Source organism: Eumetopias jubatus, unplaced genomic scaffold (genome assembly GCF_037043125.1).
Source record: "Eumetopias jubatus isolate StellerSeaLion01/CBP00866 unplaced genomic scaffold, mEumJub1_p1.0 scaffold_5, whole genome shotgun sequence".
NCBI classification, from domain to species: Eukaryota; Metazoa; Chordata; class Mammalia; order Carnivora; family Otariidae; genus Eumetopias; species Eumetopias jubatus.
In genome coordinates, this window is record NW_028274811.1 from 142,293,626 (window position 1) to 142,314,643 (window position 21,018).

At 49.6% G+C, this 21,018-nt stretch overlaps 1 protein-coding gene across 1 annotated transcript in view; it reads left to right on the top strand.

The window, feature by feature from the left end:
• Nucleotides 1–21,018, top strand: part of ANKH (ANKH inorganic pyrophosphate transport regulator) — a 130,200-nt gene that overhangs the window by 94,230 nt on the left and 14,952 nt on the right. The window contains exons 6-8 of the mRNA XM_028098067.2: nucleotides 217–351; nucleotides 2,433–2,525; nucleotides 6,779–6,874. Of these exons, the coding sequence (XP_027953868.1) occupies nucleotides 217–351; nucleotides 2,433–2,525; nucleotides 6,779–6,874 (324 nt within the window). The remainder of the gene's footprint in view (nucleotides 1–216; nucleotides 352–2,432; nucleotides 2,526–6,778; nucleotides 6,875–21,018) is intronic.

Here is a 21,018-nt window from a genome sequence, read left to right on the forward strand (position 1 = left end):
CGGTAACTTGCCAACTGTCTGAGTTAATTTCTAATAACGCTGTATGGTTTATTTTAATTCAAATTGGCTTGGCTACAGAGGCTTTTCCTTATATTATTTTTAAGTACAATGAATTGACTCATTATTGACATCAAAAGGAAAAGCTTTGACTCTGAATTGTTTTTTCTGTTCTGCTTCTAAAACTTAGTAAATTTTTATCTCCATTTCTTGACGCAGGGAGATGCAACCATAAGAAAAATGCTGAGCTTCTGGTGGCCTTTGGCCCTCATCTTGGCTACACAGAGAATCAGTAGGCCTATTGTCAACCTCTTTGTTTCCCGGGACCTTGGTGGCAGTTCTGCAGCTACTGAGGTAGGGCCGTTTCTGGGGATGGGGGCACTTGTGGTCACCTTGTGAAGAATGGGGGGGCGGGAAGGTGGATACAGACTTGTTTGCGATTCATTCGGAGAGCTCAGGTAATTCTGTGGTATCAAATTATGGGACCCGTTCACACTCAGAAGCCATGAGGATCTTAGAATCACATAACTGTTTACCTTTATGAGTACGGAAGAAAACATCTCCTCATTCTTCTCGTTGACCAGATCTGAGGCAAGGGCACAATTGTTAAGGGCGCAAAACTAGCAAGAAGGCGGGCTGGTAGTGGAATCCAGATTTGTCTGACTCCCACCCGATGGCCTTTCGGTTTTCCTGTGGAGTTAGCATGATGCCTCACTGTGGTGACAGAACCCCACAGACTCTGCCATGCAGCAGCAGACATGACCAGGCCCAGACTGTGAAGCCCAGAGCCCCCATTCTGACCCAGCCCACTCTCACCTGTTCCTGCGCTGCCTTCCTGCATGTACCCTCCCCACCAGCCCATCATGGCTCTGTATGCTCTTTGGCAATCTGCCCTCCCCCCAAATGAGGATCTCCATTATTTACTCACTCACAACTCAAGAAATTTATCTGGAAACTGGCAGCTACTCCAAAGAGTTGAATCATTTTTTCCATCTTTCAAGTATGGTATGAACAAATAGAATTACTTCATTTGTCTCCTCCTCTGCTGCCCTCTGGAGAATTGATTCTGTCTCTGGAACTGCTGATCCTTCAGGAAGGCTGGTGGCCACTCATTAGGGCCTTCTCTTTCCACGTCACCCTTGAATGCGCTGTCAGCGTGTCTCCAGCCTGGGATCTCCTGCCAGTTTCCATGTCCTGGGAAGTAGCTCATGTAGGCTTGGAAAGAGAAGCACATAAATCACAAGCAGGATGCTTTCTCCTGCCTCAGTTTGTTCTTGGATTTTGTGTTTTGGATCCCGAAGGTCATCTTAGGTGGCTCTTGTAACCCAAGAGCTTTCTTAGTTAATGACATCAGTTTCAGTTGCTCAGGAAAAAAGTATGTGACCCCCATCATTTGTGTGCTGGAATTCCATCTTCCCATTAAAACAAAACAAAGCAAAAAGACAAGGTAAATGATACAGTAGAGTCATTTCTAAAATGACCTCAATGGCATAGAGGCTCAGCATGGAGGGTGCAGGACAGATACGTATTGAGCCTCTACTCCGTGTCTGCCATTTATGCACATTTCATGGACTCCCAGCAAACCTGTGTGATGGATCTCATTAATCCCAGGGTTCTGCTGGAGGAACAGAAAGGGAGGTCTGAGAGGGTCCCTGCTTCACCCAGCTGGAAGGTGACCAAGGGGAGGTTTGCCTTGGGCCCACACAGCAGTGTCTTCGCCCAGCTGGGGACTTACCTCATGTTCCAGGCATCACTGTTATGTTAATTAAAATAGATGCAGCCTATACTCTGCCAAAATGTGGGGTTTGATGCTTTGTTTTCATACTCCTTCCTTTTCATCCACATAAAAGGAGAAACTCTCAATTTCATGGAAGAACAGGTTTGGTCTCCGTAAGAAATATTTATTTAGTTTCTTAAATTAAAAATCAGAATCGGGCTATCCTGGCTGGACAGATTAAAAGTGGGTTGAATCAGAAAGAGAGCACCCTAAAGCCACCAACAAGCGCATACTCCCAGCCAGCCAGAAGGACAGAACGGAGGCAGAGATGTGGACCCTGAGCAAAGACTATCTGGAGAGCAGAAAGGGCTCAAAGTCCCATTTCGGGACTTCAGAATTGGGCTAGACTGGAGGACTCCACTTGGCTCAATGGAAAGAGCAAAGAACCTTGGTCTGGTGGGCCTGGGCTCAAACCATAGCTTGCCGAGCCAGCACGCAGGCTCACGCATCCCACTCCCATCCATGGTGGCAGTGGAGTGCCTGCCCCTCCCCGTTCCCCCAGGCCGTCCTGCGGAGGCCGGTGCTTGTCACCCAGTGGGGAGTGATCCATCTGCGGTGGCCGCCCCAGAGACAGCTCCCTCTGCCCCATGGCAAGAGCAGCTACAGGAGATGCTCTCTGGGACGCCAACACTGACTCTGCTGGTTCTTTCTCTTGTAGGCGGTGGCAATCCTGACAGCCACATACCCTGTGGGTCACATGCCATATGGCTGGCTGACAGAAATCCGTGCTGTCTACCCGGCTTTTGACAAGGTGAGAACCTGGACGGTGCGGTGTCTGAAACGCTTTCTTTAAAATTAGCCTTTGATAGACAGGCGTCTCCGATGAGGAACGCTCTGATACTCCCCGGTCTCACCTCCCTCTGAAAGGTGAACGTGGTGTGGGGGGGGGGGGGGGGCGGGGGGAGGGGGTGTTGTCAAACATAATTGTGGAATATTTCCCTCAGAAAATAACAGAGGTAACGAAGCTTACCTTGATGCCAATTCTCTAATGCCCTCCAAACTATATTCACTTTTAGGTTATCCTATTGAGAAATTGTTAAATTTTTTGCAAAGGGGAAAATGTACTCTCAAAAAAGTTTATTACATTGAATTTTGTTTCCGTGGTTTGTTTGTTTGTTTGTTTGTTTTAATTAAATGAATGGTTTGCTGACCTCATAGCAGATATGAAGGTACAGACAGGATTGTGCACTTGAGCTCCTAAGCTTCTGGATGGATCTCTTCCAGTATATTCAGTGTCCATGCACCCCGAAGCTGTCCATGCAACCGACCTGGGTCCAGGTTGCTTTGGATGTAGCGGACTTATTCCAACTGAAAGCCTCTGTTAACAGCAACTCTGTCCTCCCACAGCTGCTGGAATAGCCTAGGCAGGCACACACCCTTCAGACTGGTAGCCTGTGCCTGGGTCGGGACTATCCTACCAATCATTGAATTAATGTCTATTTCCTTAAAGCTTAATGACTTGAACCTGTAAACATTTATAGCAAAACATAACCCCCAAAGAGAGTAGACAGTTTTTTTAAGAATTATTTATTTATTTGAGAGAGAGGGAGCAAGCAGGGGGCAGGGGCCGAGGGAGACGGAGATAGAAACTCAAGGAGACTCTACACTGAGGCCCAAGCCCGACAGCGGGGCTCGAACTCACAAGCCTGAGATCATGACCTGAGCCGAAACCAAGAGTCAGACGCTTAACCAACTGTGCCACCTGGCGCCCCTGTACAATGTTTTTAAAATTAAAAATAGAGGGGCGCCTGGGTGGCTCAGTCAGTTAAACGTCTGCCTTTGGCTCAGGTCATGATCCCAGGGTCCTGGGATCGAGTCCTGCGTTGGGCTCCCTGCTCAGCGGGGAGCCTGCTTCTCCCTCTCCCTCTGCCCCTCCCCGCTGCTTGTGCTCTCTCTCAAATAAATAAATAAAATCTTTTAAAAAATAAAATGAAATGAAAAATAGGAAAGAAGCACACAACCTGCACTTGTACTTTTAACAGCAACTCCTTTGCCTTGAATTTCTATAGAACCAGCTAGGAGCCATTGCTGATACCATTTTATCTGATCCCAACAAGAGCCCTGGGATATGAGGAGAGGAGGCCTCTCTGCTAGGGTACCCCAGCAAGTGAGCTCTGGCAGCTCGGGCGGAGTGGGTTCTGGCTGGCTAAGGCTGGCCTGCCTCCTCCCCTCCCCTCTGCCAGACTCCCATCAGCATAGGAAACCCTGGGAAGGCACACAGAGCGAGGCCCAGCCGCAGGCTGTAAGCTTAGCTCTCTCTTTCACATAGCCTCCAGCTTCTCAAATGTGTAGTTGTTCATGGGCTTCTGGAAGGGGGCTCGACCTGCAGAGTGGAGCCCCAGAAAGGTTTCCTCTCCACCTCACGCCCTGACCCAGGGCACTCCCCAGGCATCTCTGACAGGGATGAGGGGGTGCAGACTCAAGTCTGGAAAGATAGCCTCCACTATGGGTCCACCTCCTTCTCTGTGGTCCACCAGCGGACTCGCGCACGGCACGCACACACACACCTCTGCTCACACACACCCATCCGTGATGTCCTTCCACCCTGCACAGCCCCCACGCTGCTCTTCCTGTCACTGTCACCTGCCTCTTGTCCCATCCCATACTCACCTGTGAAAAGCAGCTCACTTTTCAGGGATTCCCGCCATGCTGCGTAGCATGCCATAGGGCCATGGTGTTGCCCAAAGCTCTTTACTGGTTGTGGAACTTCCCCGAATTGACTATTAGTTGGACTCACTACCTATTTCAAACATCAGCATCTTGTAACATCAGGATGCAGAGCATCCCCTAAAAAATGCTCAGGCTGTTGAGAGCAAACTTTGAGAAGGCATGAGTGGCTTGCAGGAGATTTTTCCCCGTGCAGTCCCTGTTTTCGTGAGTTTAATCCAATCTCTTGACAGACCTCACTATTTTCCTTTTGAGGAACAGGCGTATAGAAGTTAAATCCTAGAAAACCAAGATGGATGTAAGTCTTCTTGCTAAATTTCTAGCTCTTAGAGAATCAGATTATATAATAAAACTTGATGAGAACAGCACGTACTAAAGTATTAGAACCTCCTGGCTGGGAAAGTCTCATCGGGAATTTTTTTGGCTACCTTGAAATAATACAGCTTAACAATACAGCACCATACAGTTTCACTAGGAGCGTCCAAGAAAAACTTTGTTTTGTTCGTGATCACAGAGGTTAGGTGCTATGAAAAAATCCCTTTAACGAACGTACCTCTCGCCAGCAACTAGAGTTACTCAGAACCCTTTTGGAGCCTCCCTCATTGTTTCCAGGCATTCCAGAGAGCTCCTGCAAGCCGTCCGTGTGAATGCCGTCTATTCACCCAAATCTGAGACACCTCTGTGTGGACTCGCAGAATTTGCTGCATTGACAATTGAAATCCTTAGCCTCTTTGTGCGTTCCAGAATAAGAGATTTAACATTTCTTGCATAACTTCTGATGGCTCTCACTAAATATCAACTGGGAGTGTTTTCCACTTGTACAAAATCTCTCCGACGTTCAGTTATCATCTGGGAAAGAGTCTGTTTCCAAGCAGATTGGGCAAACAAAGCAAAACACAGATGCCAATCTAATGATACGTGCTAGTTTATTCCAACCCTGCTGGCAGAAATATGTGCTGTTTTCAAAATGAAAGCACACCTGAAGGCCCTCTGGCGCCCTGCTGTCCCACTAGGGGTGACACGGGTGACGCCCGTGGTCCCACCAGGGGTGACATGAGTGCTTTGAGGTTGCCTGACTCTTTGGGGTGAGCCCCCCCCCACCAGGCGCCTCTCTCAAAGATCCCCCAGGGTAGGAGAGATGGAGAGATCCTTCCACTGTGACTTGCACTGTGCTGTGGCAGCAAAATCTGTTATTCAGAAAAGCAGATCTACTTTAGAGGCTGGAATTAGGAAAACGTCAACCAGACGTTTGTGCTGGCGGCATCACAGGTGAGGGATTTGAGAGATCGCCACAGCCCCCAAAGTAAAGGAGCCATCAAAAGCTCTTTTCCAAGTGGAACCTGTCATTGCTCTGCCCGTGTGTCCTTCATTCGGCTAGACACGAGCCAGGTGCTTAGGGCCTGATTTGAATCAGTCTGGGACCGATTGGATCTGTACAGAGGCAAGGGGTTCTTTTCTCCGCTGGTTTTCGTAGTGAGGGGCCAGGTGATGGGCATACTTAGCAGTGGCGCTGGGATGGCCTCAGGAAACCTCAGGAGTGTGCAAGAGCACATTTGAGCTGTTTGCACTCTTGGCTTAAAAGTAAGTGTACCAGAGCTGGGCACCTTCTCTACTCAAGAAAGATCGTGCTACATTGCAGGAGTGAAAGAGTGGGGTGAGGCACACAGCCCTGTATCTCAGAGAGCCAGTGCACCCCTCACACGCTTCCATGCGTGCCCCCTGAATACATCCGCACCTCCAGAGAGCTCTGGGGTCACCCGGCATTCCCGGAAGTGGGGCCCCAGGGCAATTTGGAGTAAAAGATCGGAGAGGCTTTAAGAAACAGATGGGCTGTGCCAGTAACGTGCCCTCAAGACAGGGGTTTTGAAAATCAGAAGACCCAACGGGACAAGGGGGCACAAAAGCACAGAAACGGGAAAACACCAAGTATGTTAGGGGAAAAGCAAGAGCTTCTGTCTGGAATGCGAGGGGAGGAGGGTGCGGCAGGGCCGAGAATGCCCACTCACACTCCCGGTCCACTGGTGGGGAGGACAGGGCACCGAAGGGGGGCAGGCCTGTGGCTTCGCGGAGCTGCCAAGGGACCAGGAGGGGCCGCACTAGAACTAGGCTGCGTGGGGGCCCAGCGCCAAGGGGAGCACACATTCAGGAAACGCTGCCCGGCACTCTAGCCACAACTCCCTCTGGTTCATGTTCACGTCCAGCAACCGGACAGCTGTCTTCCCAGCTGTCAGGTGACATCTGTACCACCGACACATCAAATAAAGCTGAAGCAAGACGCTCCTCAAGTGGCACGTGTGGCCAGCCAGGGATAACCACTGTCCTCCTCTTTCCCACTAGAATAACCCCAGCAATAAACTGGTGAGCACAAGCAACACGGTGACCGCAGCTCACATCAAGAAGTTCACGTTTGTCTGCATGGCCTTATCGCTCACGGTAAGGGGAGACCGACATCACCACCCCCTCTGGTGTTGTTTTGGGACCCGGGGGAAGTGGCCATTTTAAAGGGAGGAGTGTTGAGGTTATATGGAATTAATTAACAACCCAAAATATGAACAGCAGTTCCTTAGAAAGGTCGTTGAATCTAGGAATAAAGGGTAGACTTCCGGCATGTCCAGGGACTTCTAACACGCTAAAGGAAAGGCTGAGTTTGCCTTTCATTTTAATAATACTCTTGTCTTACTGAATAACTTCTGACCCCTTTTCAAACATCCAAAGTCAAGGGTGTAAACATCCCTGTCCCTCTCCCAAATTGAGGTGGGTGTTACCTCAGTTACCCCAGTACAAGTTCCTTTCCCCATCACACGTACCCTGCTGCTGTGTCCTGTCTGGTTACCCATTATTCGCTGCGTACTTATCAAGCACCTACCGGATCCCAGGCCCTGTGCCATCCTCACAGGTACAGCTGTGGCCCCCCGTGGATAGCACGGCACTCTGTGCACGGCCTAAAGAAACAGCACACATCCTCCCTCTGTCAACCCCCGTGGGTAACTTCAGTGTAGAAGATACTGTTCAAAAAACATGGAAAAAATACGTACATGGTGTATAACCCAAAGCACATGGTATATAACTTAAGATGGTTTAGAGTGGCAAAAACAGAAAAGCACATTTGTAAACAAACTTACATTGTGGACTATGCCCTTTGAGTTCTAAAGATGGAGATGGCAAGGAGGTAAAAAGAAATGCAGGCGTTTTGTTTTTTTTTTAAGATTTTATTTATTTAGAGTGCGCTCGAGGGTTGGGGGGGTGGGAGGGAAGAGAGAGAAAAATCCCAGACTCCTGCTGAGCATGGCATCTGATGATGTAGGGCTCGATCTCACGACCCGGAGATCATGACCTGAGCCGAAGTCAAGAGTCGGGATGCCCAATCAACTGAGTGACCCAGCGGCCCCGAAAAATGGGTCTTTTGAACTCAGTTCAGTCTTCTTTTTTTTTTTTAAGATTTTACTTATTTATTTGAGAGAGCAAGAATGAGAGAGAGAGAGAGCACATGAGAGGGGGGAGGGTCAGAGGGAGAAGCAGACTCCCCGCCGAGCAGGGAGCCCGATGCGGGACTCGATCCCGGGACTCCAGGATCATGACCTGAGCCGAAGGCAGTCGCTTAACCGACTGAGCCACCCGGGCGCCCCTCAGTTCAGTCTTCTTGTTTGTTGTTGGGCTCCGTAGTTCCTCTTAAGTCCTGCAGAAATTTTCCATTTATAAAGTATAAGTATGTTCTGGAAATCCCGGGCGTGCGCTGCTCTCGTCATCGATGACCAGGGCCAAAGGGCTGGTTACACTGATGACAGGCACACGGTGATTCCAGCCGCTCTTCCCGTCATCACAAGAACTATTGGCTTGATGAGCCCTGATAGTGGTCCTTGTAATCGAGCCCTAAGCACGTTTTAAACCTTTGTTGGATATTTTTCCAAAGCCCACAGCTTAATCTTTGCTCCGCGGATCCCACACCTGACTAGATTGTTAACAAGGGCAACATGAGACTAACAGCCTGCCACGTCACGCTTCGTGACCTAGTGTCCTCAGCGGCCCCTTCACCCCAGCCTGCCCCTCCTGCCAGTCCATCCCTCCTGACTGTGGGGGAGGGGGCCCGGGGAGGGGTGTGAGGAGCATCTTCCAGGGGACCTCACCGAGGAGGAATTTCCGAGAGCGCGCCTGTGTAGTCGGGACACGTTACCCCAGGCAACCCTGTTCCCCTATTTGTGTTATTCCTCTATGGTGTGCAAGTTTTTCCATAGTTCCCTAAAATATTAGGAAAACAGTGAGCAACCTTGAAACTGTTTAAAAGAGTATTTTAGAAAAAGCCGAGAAGGTTTCTATTCCAGGAACAGACCTCAGCTTTTGGAGACGATGGGAAATGATTGGAAGTCAAAAGTTGAGTTGACTCAGATTCCAGGTTCTGTGACTTGGACCTCATCCCTCACTGGACGCCAAAGGCTTTTGGTTGTCACTGGCTTTGCGATCTGGGTCTGACCTCCTTTGTCTTCTCTCACTCCAGTTAAACGTCTTCCCCCGGCTACCCCTGAGTCGGATGGAGAACTTCGCCAGCCTGGGTTTAAGGCTGTTCCTTCTCTCGTTCCGTGTGTGGGCAATAATCTGTCCCTCTGAGACCAGCAACTGGTTTACTTTGAAATGGGGATGATTTAGAAAAATGCTTAGATTTCCCATGTAAAAGTTTTGTTCATTTCATTATTCTAATCCCGTCCTCCTTCCCGTAACTGAAGTATGTCAGGGTAGATTTTCCCCTTAGAAATGGAGACTCAGAGTCCTTCGTTGGGAAGAAACTTGGAGACAAGCGAGTCAAAACCCTTTATTTCTTAGAAAGGGAAAAGACTCGGGGAGGATCAGTGACTCGCCCGGGCACCTGTTATAGAACCTGCCAGAAGCCAGCCTTCCAGGCCCACTCTCTAGGCCCTTTTGTCCAAACTGTGAAGCTTCCAGAGTGAGTAGGAACAGCTTCCTGGCCCTGAGCCTCCAGACGTGGGCGCCATGCTTTGAAGCAGCAGTTTATTTAACACTAAAAACAGTAGTATTTGAGTTTGCAGCTAATGAAGTGTCTCACATACGTCCTCCTTCCAGTGATTCAGTTGGTCTAACATCTTGGCTATAGGAATTGTCCTTAAAAGATACAGGAAAAAAGTAAACAACTTTTTTTTTTTAAGATTTTATTTATTTGATAGGGAGAGAAAGACCACAAGCAGGCAGAGTAGCACGCAGTGGGAGAGGGAGAAGCTGGCTCCCTGCTGAGCAGGGAGCCCGATGTGGGGCTCGATCCCAGGACCCTGGGATCATGTCCTGAGCCGAAGGCTGTTGCTTAACCGACTGAGCCACCCAGGCGCCCCAATAAGTAACTTTTTTTTAAAGATTTTATTTATTTATTTGAGAGAAAGCATCAGAGAGAGCTCAGGCAGTGGGAGGGGGAGCGGCAGAGGCAGAGGGAGAAGCAGGCTCCCCACTGAGCAGGGAGCCCGACTTGGAGGCTCAAACCCAGGACCCCAGGATCATGACCTGAGCCAAAGGCAGATGCTTCACCGACCACCCAGGCGCCCGTGTAAGGGACTTTTTTAAATTGGAATATAATTGACACACAATGTTACATTAGTTTCAGGTGTAGGGTTTGTTTCTGGTTTTTCTTTCCTAAATTAAAAAATGTTAAGCGGTCACTATGATGTATACATTCCTTTTTACAGCACTGTCTGTGTTCAGTCTTCACATCTGTTGCTCCTCCTCGTAGGCTCTGAAGTGCCCACATCAGGGTGTGTGGGGCAGCTACCTTCTACCCCCAGGGCCGAGCATCCTGTCTGACCCAGAAGGTGCACAATAAACCGCCACTTAAGACTAAACTCTGAGTCAGAAAGCCACTGAAGGCACCCACCCCGGTGAGCGACAGTCTCCTTTCTTATACTCAGTGTATCCTACTTTTAACGCTTTTAAGAGGCCCTTTCCTCTCAGGTCCATTTTTGTTTTTTTAACTTTAAAACTTAGCGTCAGGGAATTAATGTTGCAGAGGCCATTGAAGCACTCAAGAGCAGCACACGTTGTGTTTATTCGAGTGGATGATATTACATACAAACTCTGAGCTTTCTGATGGTTCTAGAACTTTCTGTGAATCACCTAGAATTAGAGCGCCTTCCAGAGCTCCGCTTCTTGGGGCACACCAGCTCTTCTCCTCGGGTCTTAGAGAAGAGCTGACCCCATTGATTCCACAGACACTCGGTGACCCAGGGATGCTGACTGCCTTTCAAAAGAAGGTGTGTACTGTCTAGAACAAAACAAAACAAAACAAAAAATTCATCTTTCCATGAGAATGGGCTCACTCTTCAGGCCCTGACATTTTGGGGTCAACATCCACCTTGGCCTGTGAAAAATACAGCTGTGTCACTTTCGACAGTTAATAGGAGACTAATATCCCAGTATGCTACAGTGCACGTAGTTCTTCCCTCCCTAGCACACGTGGTTCTCCCCTCCCTAGCACACGTGGTTCTCCCCTCCCTAGCACACGTGGTTCTCCCCTCCCTAGCACACGTGGTTCTTCCCTCCCTAGTACAGATTTTCAATGTAGATTCAGAGTATCTGTCCTACTCCAAAAGCGGGTTCTGCCTCATGCTCTTATCCAGGAGTTTTCCTTCAAGAAAGTCAGCACGTGTCCACGAAGATGGATTGAGGAGGTGGGCAGAGTCGAAAGGGACAAGTATTCTGGAGGCATCTTCCTTTCAGTCCCTCAGAGCTGCCTTCAGGAAGAAGCGCTGATGGGAGCCATGTGACAGCAGGGAGGGTGAGGAAAGGGGGAGCTTTAGTCCATCCACAAGATGAGCTGCAAAATGGTAGAACTGTCCAATCAAAAGAGATCCCCTCAGTGGCGGCAAAGGAGTAGACGTGACGCAAACCATGTTAGCAAGGTGACTGCGAACTGCCAAGCTGCTGTTTGGGGGCAAGGAACACACGGCTCGAAAACATACGCAGTTTAAGGCCATTCGGAAGAAGGGCTTCGGATAGTGTGCTGCATTGTGAGAGCTTGTGGCTCGGCGGCCCCGCAGAGGAGGAGACACGGCAGAGGGGCTGTCAGCCACGCCAGAGGCGGGGCCGCCAACAGCAAGGCTGAGCCGGTGCTGGGGTCCGAACAAATGGCTGGTTTTGCCCTGAACCTTCTGCTTGAGCCATGGGTCTCCTTGGCTCATGTGACTGACTGTGAAGCCCAGTGATAACCACTGGGTCCTAAAGGCTGTTTCTCTAGCAGAAAACCATGGGGAACGCAAGCGGAGGATGGTGGTGACGAGCTTGCAGTCAGGAAGCAGGAACAGCGTTCCTTCCTTTTGGGGAAAGGCACTGGTAATACTAAACGTGCAGAAACTTGGCCTCTTGTTAGCTAGCCCCTCTAGATTTACCATGATTCCTTCCTGGATTCTAGATTTGGGGGTAAAATAGGAACCACTAACCAGGGGAGGATGTGTCTTCTCAACAGTCCTTTTGATGAGGAAGAAGTGTCCCAAAAAGATAATAGACCTTCGATTCCTGGGTGCTAGGCCAGTTTGGTGAAAGCCAGTGGATTGGCTTGCTAAATTCACCAAACTGCCAGTCTACCCCAAACTTTTTTTTTTTTTTTCACTATTTCTACAGTCCATAGCAAATCAAATTAAATAGGGAAGTCTTAACATCTTTGGGTGATTTTAGTTGACCAATTTCTATTTTGACTTCACAATAGCATTTTAAGAACATTTGGTATTTTCTTAAACTCCTTTCTGCTCTAGTTTTGGGGAGCTGGTGCCAAGAGGGCAGCCTCTCTGCTGCAAGAGAGCTGGAGAAAAATCCATGCAAAGCACAGGTTTGGCTGTGCTGAGGCCTCCCCAACCCCCTTTTGACAAAATGGAAATGGGCATCCGTCCAGATGGATCTTGGCAGGTAGAGCTAACAGGGTACTTTCATGCAGTGAACAACCTACACAGTCATACCCAGCATCCCTTGAACCCAGGGAAAGACAGGAGGGGAAGATGGAGGAGTACAGGTCAGAAGGAGAAGGGGGAGAGACTATGGGTCAGAAAAAGAACGGAGAGGTTGAGAGTCAAGGCAAAATGGAATGGAGGCAAAGGTGGGGGACACAGGCAGGTAGGGAGGCTATGAAGGCCCCAGAGATGCCTGGAGCCCTCACAGCCCTCCAGGGCCCTGCCTATGCTTCCAATACTGTAAGTTTTAGAAGAGTTAAAAAGACAAGTTTTTAAGAAATCAGTAAATTGGACAGATTGTCAGTTGGCCAACTATAGGCTCTTCCACCGGTTGATTTTTGGTGAGCTGGCCTATTTCAGGAAGGCAGGTATGGAATGAGCCAACCCAGAGTTGGCTTTGGGACCCAGATTCAGATCCTGCCGAGGTCATGGGACTGTGCCAGGGTCTCCAGAGTATATCCAACTGGTCTCCCTCATCTTCAACAAATGAAGGCTGCTTGGTGGTGGTGGTGGTGGTGGTGGTGGTGGTGGTGTGTGTGTGTGTGTGTGTGTGTGTGTGTGTATGTGTGTGTGTTGCCGTCACTTTAAGCAGGGAAAGAAGGTTGCCACCAGGTACCAGCAGACTGCACTGCCTCACACAATAGAGTCCCAAGAATATCCGAGGCCAGGGGCTGTTACTACTGAAGAATCTGGTTCTTTGTAAAAAGTTAAAATAGGTTTTTACTCTGGATCCTCCTGAGCTTTGCTTTTTGACATCAATGGGTAGTAAAAAGGGAAAGTGTGAAATCTGCCCTCAACCCTGAATCGTCTGTTCCAAACTCTTATGGCTTGAATTGTGTCCACCAAAAATTGCTATATTGAAGTCCTACCCTCCCCCAGGCCCTCAGAATGTGGAAATAGATCTTATTTGGAAATAGGGTTAAGATGCAGGCCTGGTAGGTGAATGAGGGGGGTGAGGGAACCCTAATTCAGTAGGACTGCTGATCTGACTAGAGGGAAATCCAGACCATATGGTGCCACCGGAAGCTAGGACAGGCCTGGAGCCGACCGTCCCCAGAGGCTGCAGAGGGAGCTCGGCGCTGCCCCCCCACCCTCAAGGCCTGGGAGGCCAGAACCTCCATCTGCCTTAAGCCTCCCGGTTTGGGGGTACTTTGTTATGGCAGCCCTCACACACTCACACCCCGTTGTTTCTGAAAGAGAGAATCCTCCTGTAGTCACTTAAAGCCACATGGATTGATCAGCCAAACGTAACGATTCTACTACTTGTTTTCTTTTTAAATTCTCCACTTACTGTTTCCACAAGACATCTCTATTCTTTTATTTCCAGATTCTCCATGTAAGAATCTGAGTAGAGGATTTGCCTAGAAATATTTTTCTTGGGGACGGGACTGCCCCCAGATTGATGTGATTAATGATATCTCTGCTGACGTGGTTTTTTGGGGGTTTGGGGGGCGGGGTGGTCTTGGCATCCTGGCATCCAGTAGAAGCAGCCATGTTCGATTTAGGTTACTTTGCTTCTTGGCTTTGCTCTGCTTTCCACTAATTGAATAACCTAGTGCATCTGAACCAGGCCCCCTGTCACTAACACTGAAAAGCCAAAACACATTCCCAATTCTCAGGGAGCAAATTCAGTTGCTAGTATTCTATCCAGTTGTATTTATTCCCCCAAATTGTCTCCGACCCTTGATACTTCTACTTCTTCCCTGTTGGACCTTATAAATGGTATCTGATTTGGCACAAAATGATACAAATTACTTAGGTTTGGTTTACCGTGTCAGTACACACCTGTGTTCTGCAGAAAGCACGTGCCGATAAGACACCATAGTCCCCACCCAGGGCCACTGCAGAGTCCCCATCGGCCTGGGGATCCTACACGTGCAGAGTGCTGCTGGCCCATCCCATGTCCCCGGGGTGGTTCCCAGGCTCCCCCGAGGCTCATCTGGCGCAAAAGCCCGTTGGTCAGAGAGGACAGTCATGAGCTCTTGCTCCAGCAATGGCAAAGTAACCCAGTGGGAATTAATTCACAGACTTTCAGGAGTCCTATTTTATGACTCTCTGTGGCTCTTTTTTAAGTGGTCTTTATTAGTCTCTGCTTAAAGTCAGAACCAGTGTGGAGAGCATTTTTCTTCTTATCTGGTGGGCACATGACAGTGGGTAGGACTGAGGCAACACTCGATGGCACACGTAGTCCAGACCCTCCCGGTAACAATTCACCATAAGGTGCATGGACAGAACGAGGCTGATGTCCATGGCTTCTCGATTTTCTGATTGCAGCCCACGCTTACATACCCCCAGGTGCGAGGGGCTCTGGACATGTGCATGTTCCTGCTGGCCCGAAACTCTTGGTGTCCTCTTGATTTACACAGGTAGGATATGTAGAGAGTCAGCAAAGCCCGTGGGAAATAGCTCCTTGATCTCAAAGAACACCACGTACACGTATGTACACCAAGCAGTGTGTGCAATGAGCACATCGAGGACATTAAACACTAATTCGTATGTTAAATGGTCATTTTGTGTGCTTAATGAAGCTGGAGACCATTGGACCCAGGAACAAAAGAGAACAGTCAAAAACCACTCAGGTTACACAGGTATTTCAGGGCTTTGCCTCTCCCCCCACGTGGGTGTCCCCTGCCCCTGGGGGTGGACTTGGAAGGTGACCCGGAAAGTAGAGTCGCTTTCAGCAAATGATAGACGACTTTTGCTCAGAACCTTCTGAGCATTTCCAGCTCTAATTCAGACACAGGGAAATGCACATGACTTGCACCACGAGATTATTCTCTGTGTCCCTTCATACGTACCTTCTGAGCCCAGGGCAGCCCTCAGAGAAGCACCATGTGATGCTGGGGAAAAGCTCAGGTGGCAAATACTAGTGTCTGAAAAAGCTCCTCAGCATCAATCAGGTGCCACATGGTTTTCAAGGGCCTGTCTTTCATCCTCCCTGAGAGGTGGCTCTTAACCGACGTGGCTTGGAGAACAGATTGGCCCTCACCAAAACAAAATAAAAACAAGACCTTTCCAGAAAACCGTGGTGCACTCACCAGAGCCAGCACCTCAGACCTCGGGAGGGGCTCAGAGGCAGGGCTACACGTTGCACCAAATGGCCCTAGGGCCGAGGGAGAGAGATTTACCTCCAGCTTGAATTCAGTGCCACAGTGTGGTGTTTACTGATGTGGCCCTGAGGTCCCACGGCCTGGGGTCAAACCCTGGCTCCTTCGTGCACCTGCTGAGTGGCTTTGGAAAGGTCATCTAAAGCTAAGCCGCAACTTTGCTAGCTGCCAGACAGGCATGATAAAAACACCCACCTTATAAGACCTTTCAAAGGGATAGCAGCTTAGCATGGCATCAGGCATGCTCTAAGCAAAGAATGCCGGCTCCCGTGATCAGGAAGTCCCCAAGCACATGGGATTCCATGGGAAGATAAGATGCCTGCATATGTAAACAGGCAGCTATTGGTACACACTGGATGTCAATGAATAAATCTGTGAATTTTTCTAGTTTTATTGATATATCCTTCCAAATTTCTGTGGGATTTTATTTTTTTGGTGTTTTGAAAAAATCGGCATCTTGATAGATTTATGCATATCTTCTGTAGAAGGACCTGACACATACACAAGACATATAATGCGTGCACCGTTTTTCTCCCTGAGGTTTGGGAAAGCTCTTCAGACGTCCCATCACACCCTCCTGTCTGTAGGCTTCAGTGCGGGGTACAGACAGGGCTCCCTCCAGCCTCCAGCGGTCTTGCTAGCTCAGAAATGTCAGTCACCCACAATCGGCCATGAGCCCAGAGAAAGAGATCGATGTTTTCGGTCTTCTGGCTCAGAAGCCCAGTATATCTGTAGGCACCAGCCAAATATGAGAAATGCCAGTATGGAAAGATTTCAAGCCACACATGTATACATTTTGCAAAAATTCCCCGAAGGCTGGGCTTTAGAACGATGTTTGAGGCTCTCTGCTGATGGGCATCGCTCCCCGGAGAACGAGCACATGCATATTTCTTCAGGCTCTCCTTCCGCACAGGCCTGAGCCCCTGCTGCATACCAGGCTCTGAGCTTCCACAGTGAAATAAACTCACCAAGTCGCTTTCCTTGCGGAATGTCTCATCTCCCAGGAAAGACAGGCAGGACACGGACACTCTGGTGCCGGGCAGTTCCTGCAACTGCTGTAGCAAATAACCACAGACCTGACGGCTTAAAAAAAAACAGCAGAAATACACTCTCTTGGAGTTCTGGAGGCCAGAAACCGAAATTCTGTGGACGGGGCTGCAGCCGAGGTGTCAGCAGGGCATGCTCCCTCCCGTGGCTTCGGAGAAGGACCTGGCCCTTGCGTCCTCCAGCTCCCGGCGGCTGGTGCCTCGATGGGCCACGGCACCCCAGTCTCTGTCTCTGGGACCCCCCCCTTTCCCCGGCTCTCACATGACGAGGACGCTTTGATGGCTATTAGGACCCACCCAGACATTCCCAGATCATCTTATCTCAAGATCTGTAATTTAATCACACCTGCAACTATATAAAGTAATCAATACTTATGTGTCCTGGGGACTTGGGAGGCAATCGATCTTTGGGTGGCCCTTATGCAATCTGCCACCGGTACTCCCAGGTGCTTTGGAGGAAAATGAAAGGCAAGAGGCTGAGGGAGATGCCATTTCGGATGGGCAGTCGGGGAGGGCCGAGCTGAGGGAGCACATCTACGCACAAGCAGGTGCCTTATGTGTTCTTCTCCTTTGTGGTCGTGTGGGGCCATTTCTCTTTGGAGAGCTTTCCAGCCCCTTTCAGAAGCTCTAGCGCTATTCAGTCTTACCTCCTTTCCACAAACTTTGAAATCTCTTTTCTTTAAGCCGTTGTATTTTTTTTTTTTTTAATGTCCCTGGTTACTGGAGGAGGACATGGTCCCTCGCTCCCGCGTGAGCAGCCTCCGCCTCTGGAGGGTCAGAGTCCCATCCGGAGGGCTGTGCTTTGTCTCGGGCCCCAGTTTCCTGAGATAAGCCTTGTGTGGGAAGGATTAGGGTGGAGGCTGCTGGAGAAAAGGTGACTGAGCAAGTGGTCTGTAGAAATTGGGCGTGGGACACCCGGATGCCTCTGTCACATTGCCTTCCAGGGCCCAGAGGGAAATAGGGGCCATCGAGGGGCGGAGGCCACTGCAGAATTTAAGGTGCAGGAATCTAGTATTGAAAACACGTTAATCCTAAAGCTTCAGAGCTTCAGGCCCCAAGGGACCCTCCAGGAGGGAAGGAGACCCAGAGAAGCAGTAGCAGAGATGGAAGCAGACCAGTTATTTCTCTGCGACACGTGGAGATAATCCCTCTCGGGGAGGTTCAGATAATCCTGAAATACTTTTTATGCTGTTCACACTAGATAAGTCCCCAGGAAGCGCAAATCCCAAAGATATGAACACGAACTCCACTCTGCCTCCTGGTCTCCCCAGCTCCAGCCCCCCTCAGAAGACAAGTCGCTGGCCCCATCAGTATGTATAGAGTCCCTCATCCCAGCCAGCAGCCTGGCTCTGGCCACCTGCCCCTCTCCAGGTCCGAGGTGCTGCTGACAGAAAAAGTAGTGCCTCGGGGAAGAAAAACGACCCGTGCTGCCGGCTGCAGCCTCGGTGTCCCCAGTTAGGAGCCTTTTTGCATTATTTTAAGGGCGAGTGTTGCATCTCGGGTTCAGGACAGGTGCTGCTCTCCCATTTCCATCTACTTTCCACGTGTAGCGGGGAGGGCCTCAGATGCTCTGGCCGCACGTCCCTCCTCCCCTCTTGCTGCTTCATGGGGTAGCATAGAGCATCACCCCATAAGCATCAAGAATTCCTGCTTCTGATATTTGCAAATGACACTACAGATAAAGGCTGGTATCCAAGATCTATAAAGATCTTCTCAAACTCAACACCCAAAAAATAAATAATCAAGTCAAAAAATGGGCAGAAGACATGAACAGACACTTCTCTGAAGAAGACACACAAATGGCTGAGAGGCACATGAAAAAATGTTCATCATCATTAGCCATTAGCCATCAGGAAAATTCAAGTCAAAACCACATTGAGATACCACCTTACACCAGTTAGAATGGCAAAAATGGACAGGGAAAGAAACAACAAATGTTGGAGAGGTTGTGGAGAAAGGGGAACCCTCTTACACTGTCGATGGGAATGCAAGTTGGTACAGCCACTTTGGAAAACAGTGTGGAGGTGCCTCAAAAAGTTAAAAATAGAGCTACCCTATGACCCAGCAATTGCACTCCTGGGTATTTACCCCAAAGACACAGATATAGTGAAAAGAAGGGCCAGATGCACCCCAACGTTCATAGCAGCAATGTCCGCAATAGCCAAACTGTGGAAAGAGCCGAGATGCCCTTCAACAGACGAATGGATAAAGAAGATGTGGTCCATATATACAATGGAATATGACTCAGCCATCAGAAAGGATGAATATCCACCATTTGCACTGACATGGATGGAACTGGAGGGGATTATGCTAAGTGAAATAAGTCAAGCAGAGAAAGTCAATTATCGTATGGTTTCACTTATTTGTGGAACATGAGGAATAGCAGGGAGGACATTAGGAGAAGGAAGGGAAACATGAAGGGGGGGAATCGGAGGGGGAGTCGAACCATGAGAGACGGTGGACTCTGAGAAACAAACTGAGGGTTCTAGAGGGGAGGGGGTGGGGGGATGGGTTAGCCCGGTGATGGGTATTAAGGAGGCACGTACTTAAAAGTCTGGTTCATGAGAGGGACCCCGTCTCACCTTCCTGCTGCTGAACTTACCCACGGGCTGTCCGTCCCTCGGCCATCGGGGCAGTGGACAGTACAGGCCTTATTCCAGCCACGGTACCATGCTGACCCTGTGCCTCCAACAAGGACGGCCTGTGTGAGGCTTTGTTCTGCTCGGCGGCCCCACCCCCGTGCCCGGAGACTGCCCGCTCATTGTTCACATTATCCGGGAGAAGAAAATGACCCTCTTGTGCATGGGGAGGACAAAAAGGACCAAAGGTAAATAAACTGAATTCGAAGCTTTCTCACTCGGCGCCCCGCAGAGTGTGTACCGATGGAAAGCTCTTGGTGCGTGATCAGCAGTGGGTAAGAGCTGCTGCTTCCCACTTTTCGCCAGCATCTGGTTTTTAAGGAAATCATCATGCCCTGCAGATTGTCGGGGCTGATTGGTTTGTTAGGGAAACTCAGAGTGAAGATGGGTCCCCAAAACTCCACCTAAGCCTTCATCGTGAAATGACAGTATAGAAAGATCTTTTAATCGCAGTAAAATGCACCTAACGTAAAACTTAGCATCTTAACCATTGTCAAAGTGCAACATTTTAGAGTTTTTCAAGTTTTAAGTGTTAAAGTTGAGTACATTTACACGGCTACGCTCTTGGTCACCACCACCATCTATCCACAGATCTCTGCATCTTGCAAAACCGAAACTCTACACCCACCAAACAACTCCCATGCTCCCTGCCCCAGCCCCGAGCAAGTTTCAGTTTGACTGTGAACTGTCAACGGAAAGTTAAGGCTAAGCAGAAGCTCAGGTTGGAACTTTATAAGTACTCTGCAAATCGGGTAAGAATGGGAAAGCATGAAACATTCTGCAACTAGAAGGAGCGCCCTCTGCAAGCTTGGTGCACGGCGCCCCCTGCTGTTGGAAGTGCATCATTGCCGCCTTGCTCAGAATTGAGGCTTCGCTCCGAGAGAGGCACCCAGTGCTCTAATGGGGTGTACTGGGCAGTTTCGTTCCATTGAAATCATAGCAGGGATGGTTCCGTTTTCATATTCTTTTAAAAAGCTGACTTTAACACCTACATCTGAGAATGTGAGCTTTTTACCACGGCTGTACTGTAACGTGGTGGGGGGAGCGGGGGGAGGGTTGTGCATCGACATCCCTTAGGAATGTGTGCCAGGGAAGATGTGTAACAAGTGTGACTGTCCTCAAGCCACACTGAGACTATCAGGGACGCCACAGACACTTTGTAATGTGCTTTTCCAAGCTCTGTGTCTCCGTGTGACGGATGCGGTTTACCCCATCTCCTTCCCTTACTGCAGTTGGCAAGCCTGACCTTACAGACGCTGGACGGCACCCCTCCCCGCTGGCTAGTGCTGTCATTCCCGCAACGCTTCCTCTCCAGGTTTTCCCTGCCTGTGACTTTCTCCTCTGCGGAAGTGTCCCCTCCCTCTGCCCTGTCCCCTGCTGTCCCTTCTCTGTCAGAGGATGGATCGGCGGCCCCCTAGAGCACCAGTCTCAGGACAGCAGCTCATCCCCTCTGGCGATTGCCCCAGGCTTGCTCCCCGTCACCCTCTTTAACACTGATGTCCAGAAATGGGGCTCGCTGGCCATTTTCACACATTATGTCTGCTTTAGTCATTTCTGCTCTAGTAAGATGGCATATTTTTTTTTCCTTCAAAACTAGGATTCACACTGGTTCCAAGAGGCATCCCGATGGAATGCTGAGTCGTGAACTCACTGTTCGCACTGGGAAGGCTCTTTGAAATGACCGCCTCTAGCTCAGGTGGCAGCCAGCAAGTGGGAGGGAGAAACTGGCCCAGACGGGCTGGAAGCGCACCCGGGCTCCAGGCTGACATGGACTCCCGCTCGCTCGTGTCCCACTGATCCCTCCCTCTTCCCGCCTCACCTCTGTCCCCCAGCACTTCCCTTTAATACTCA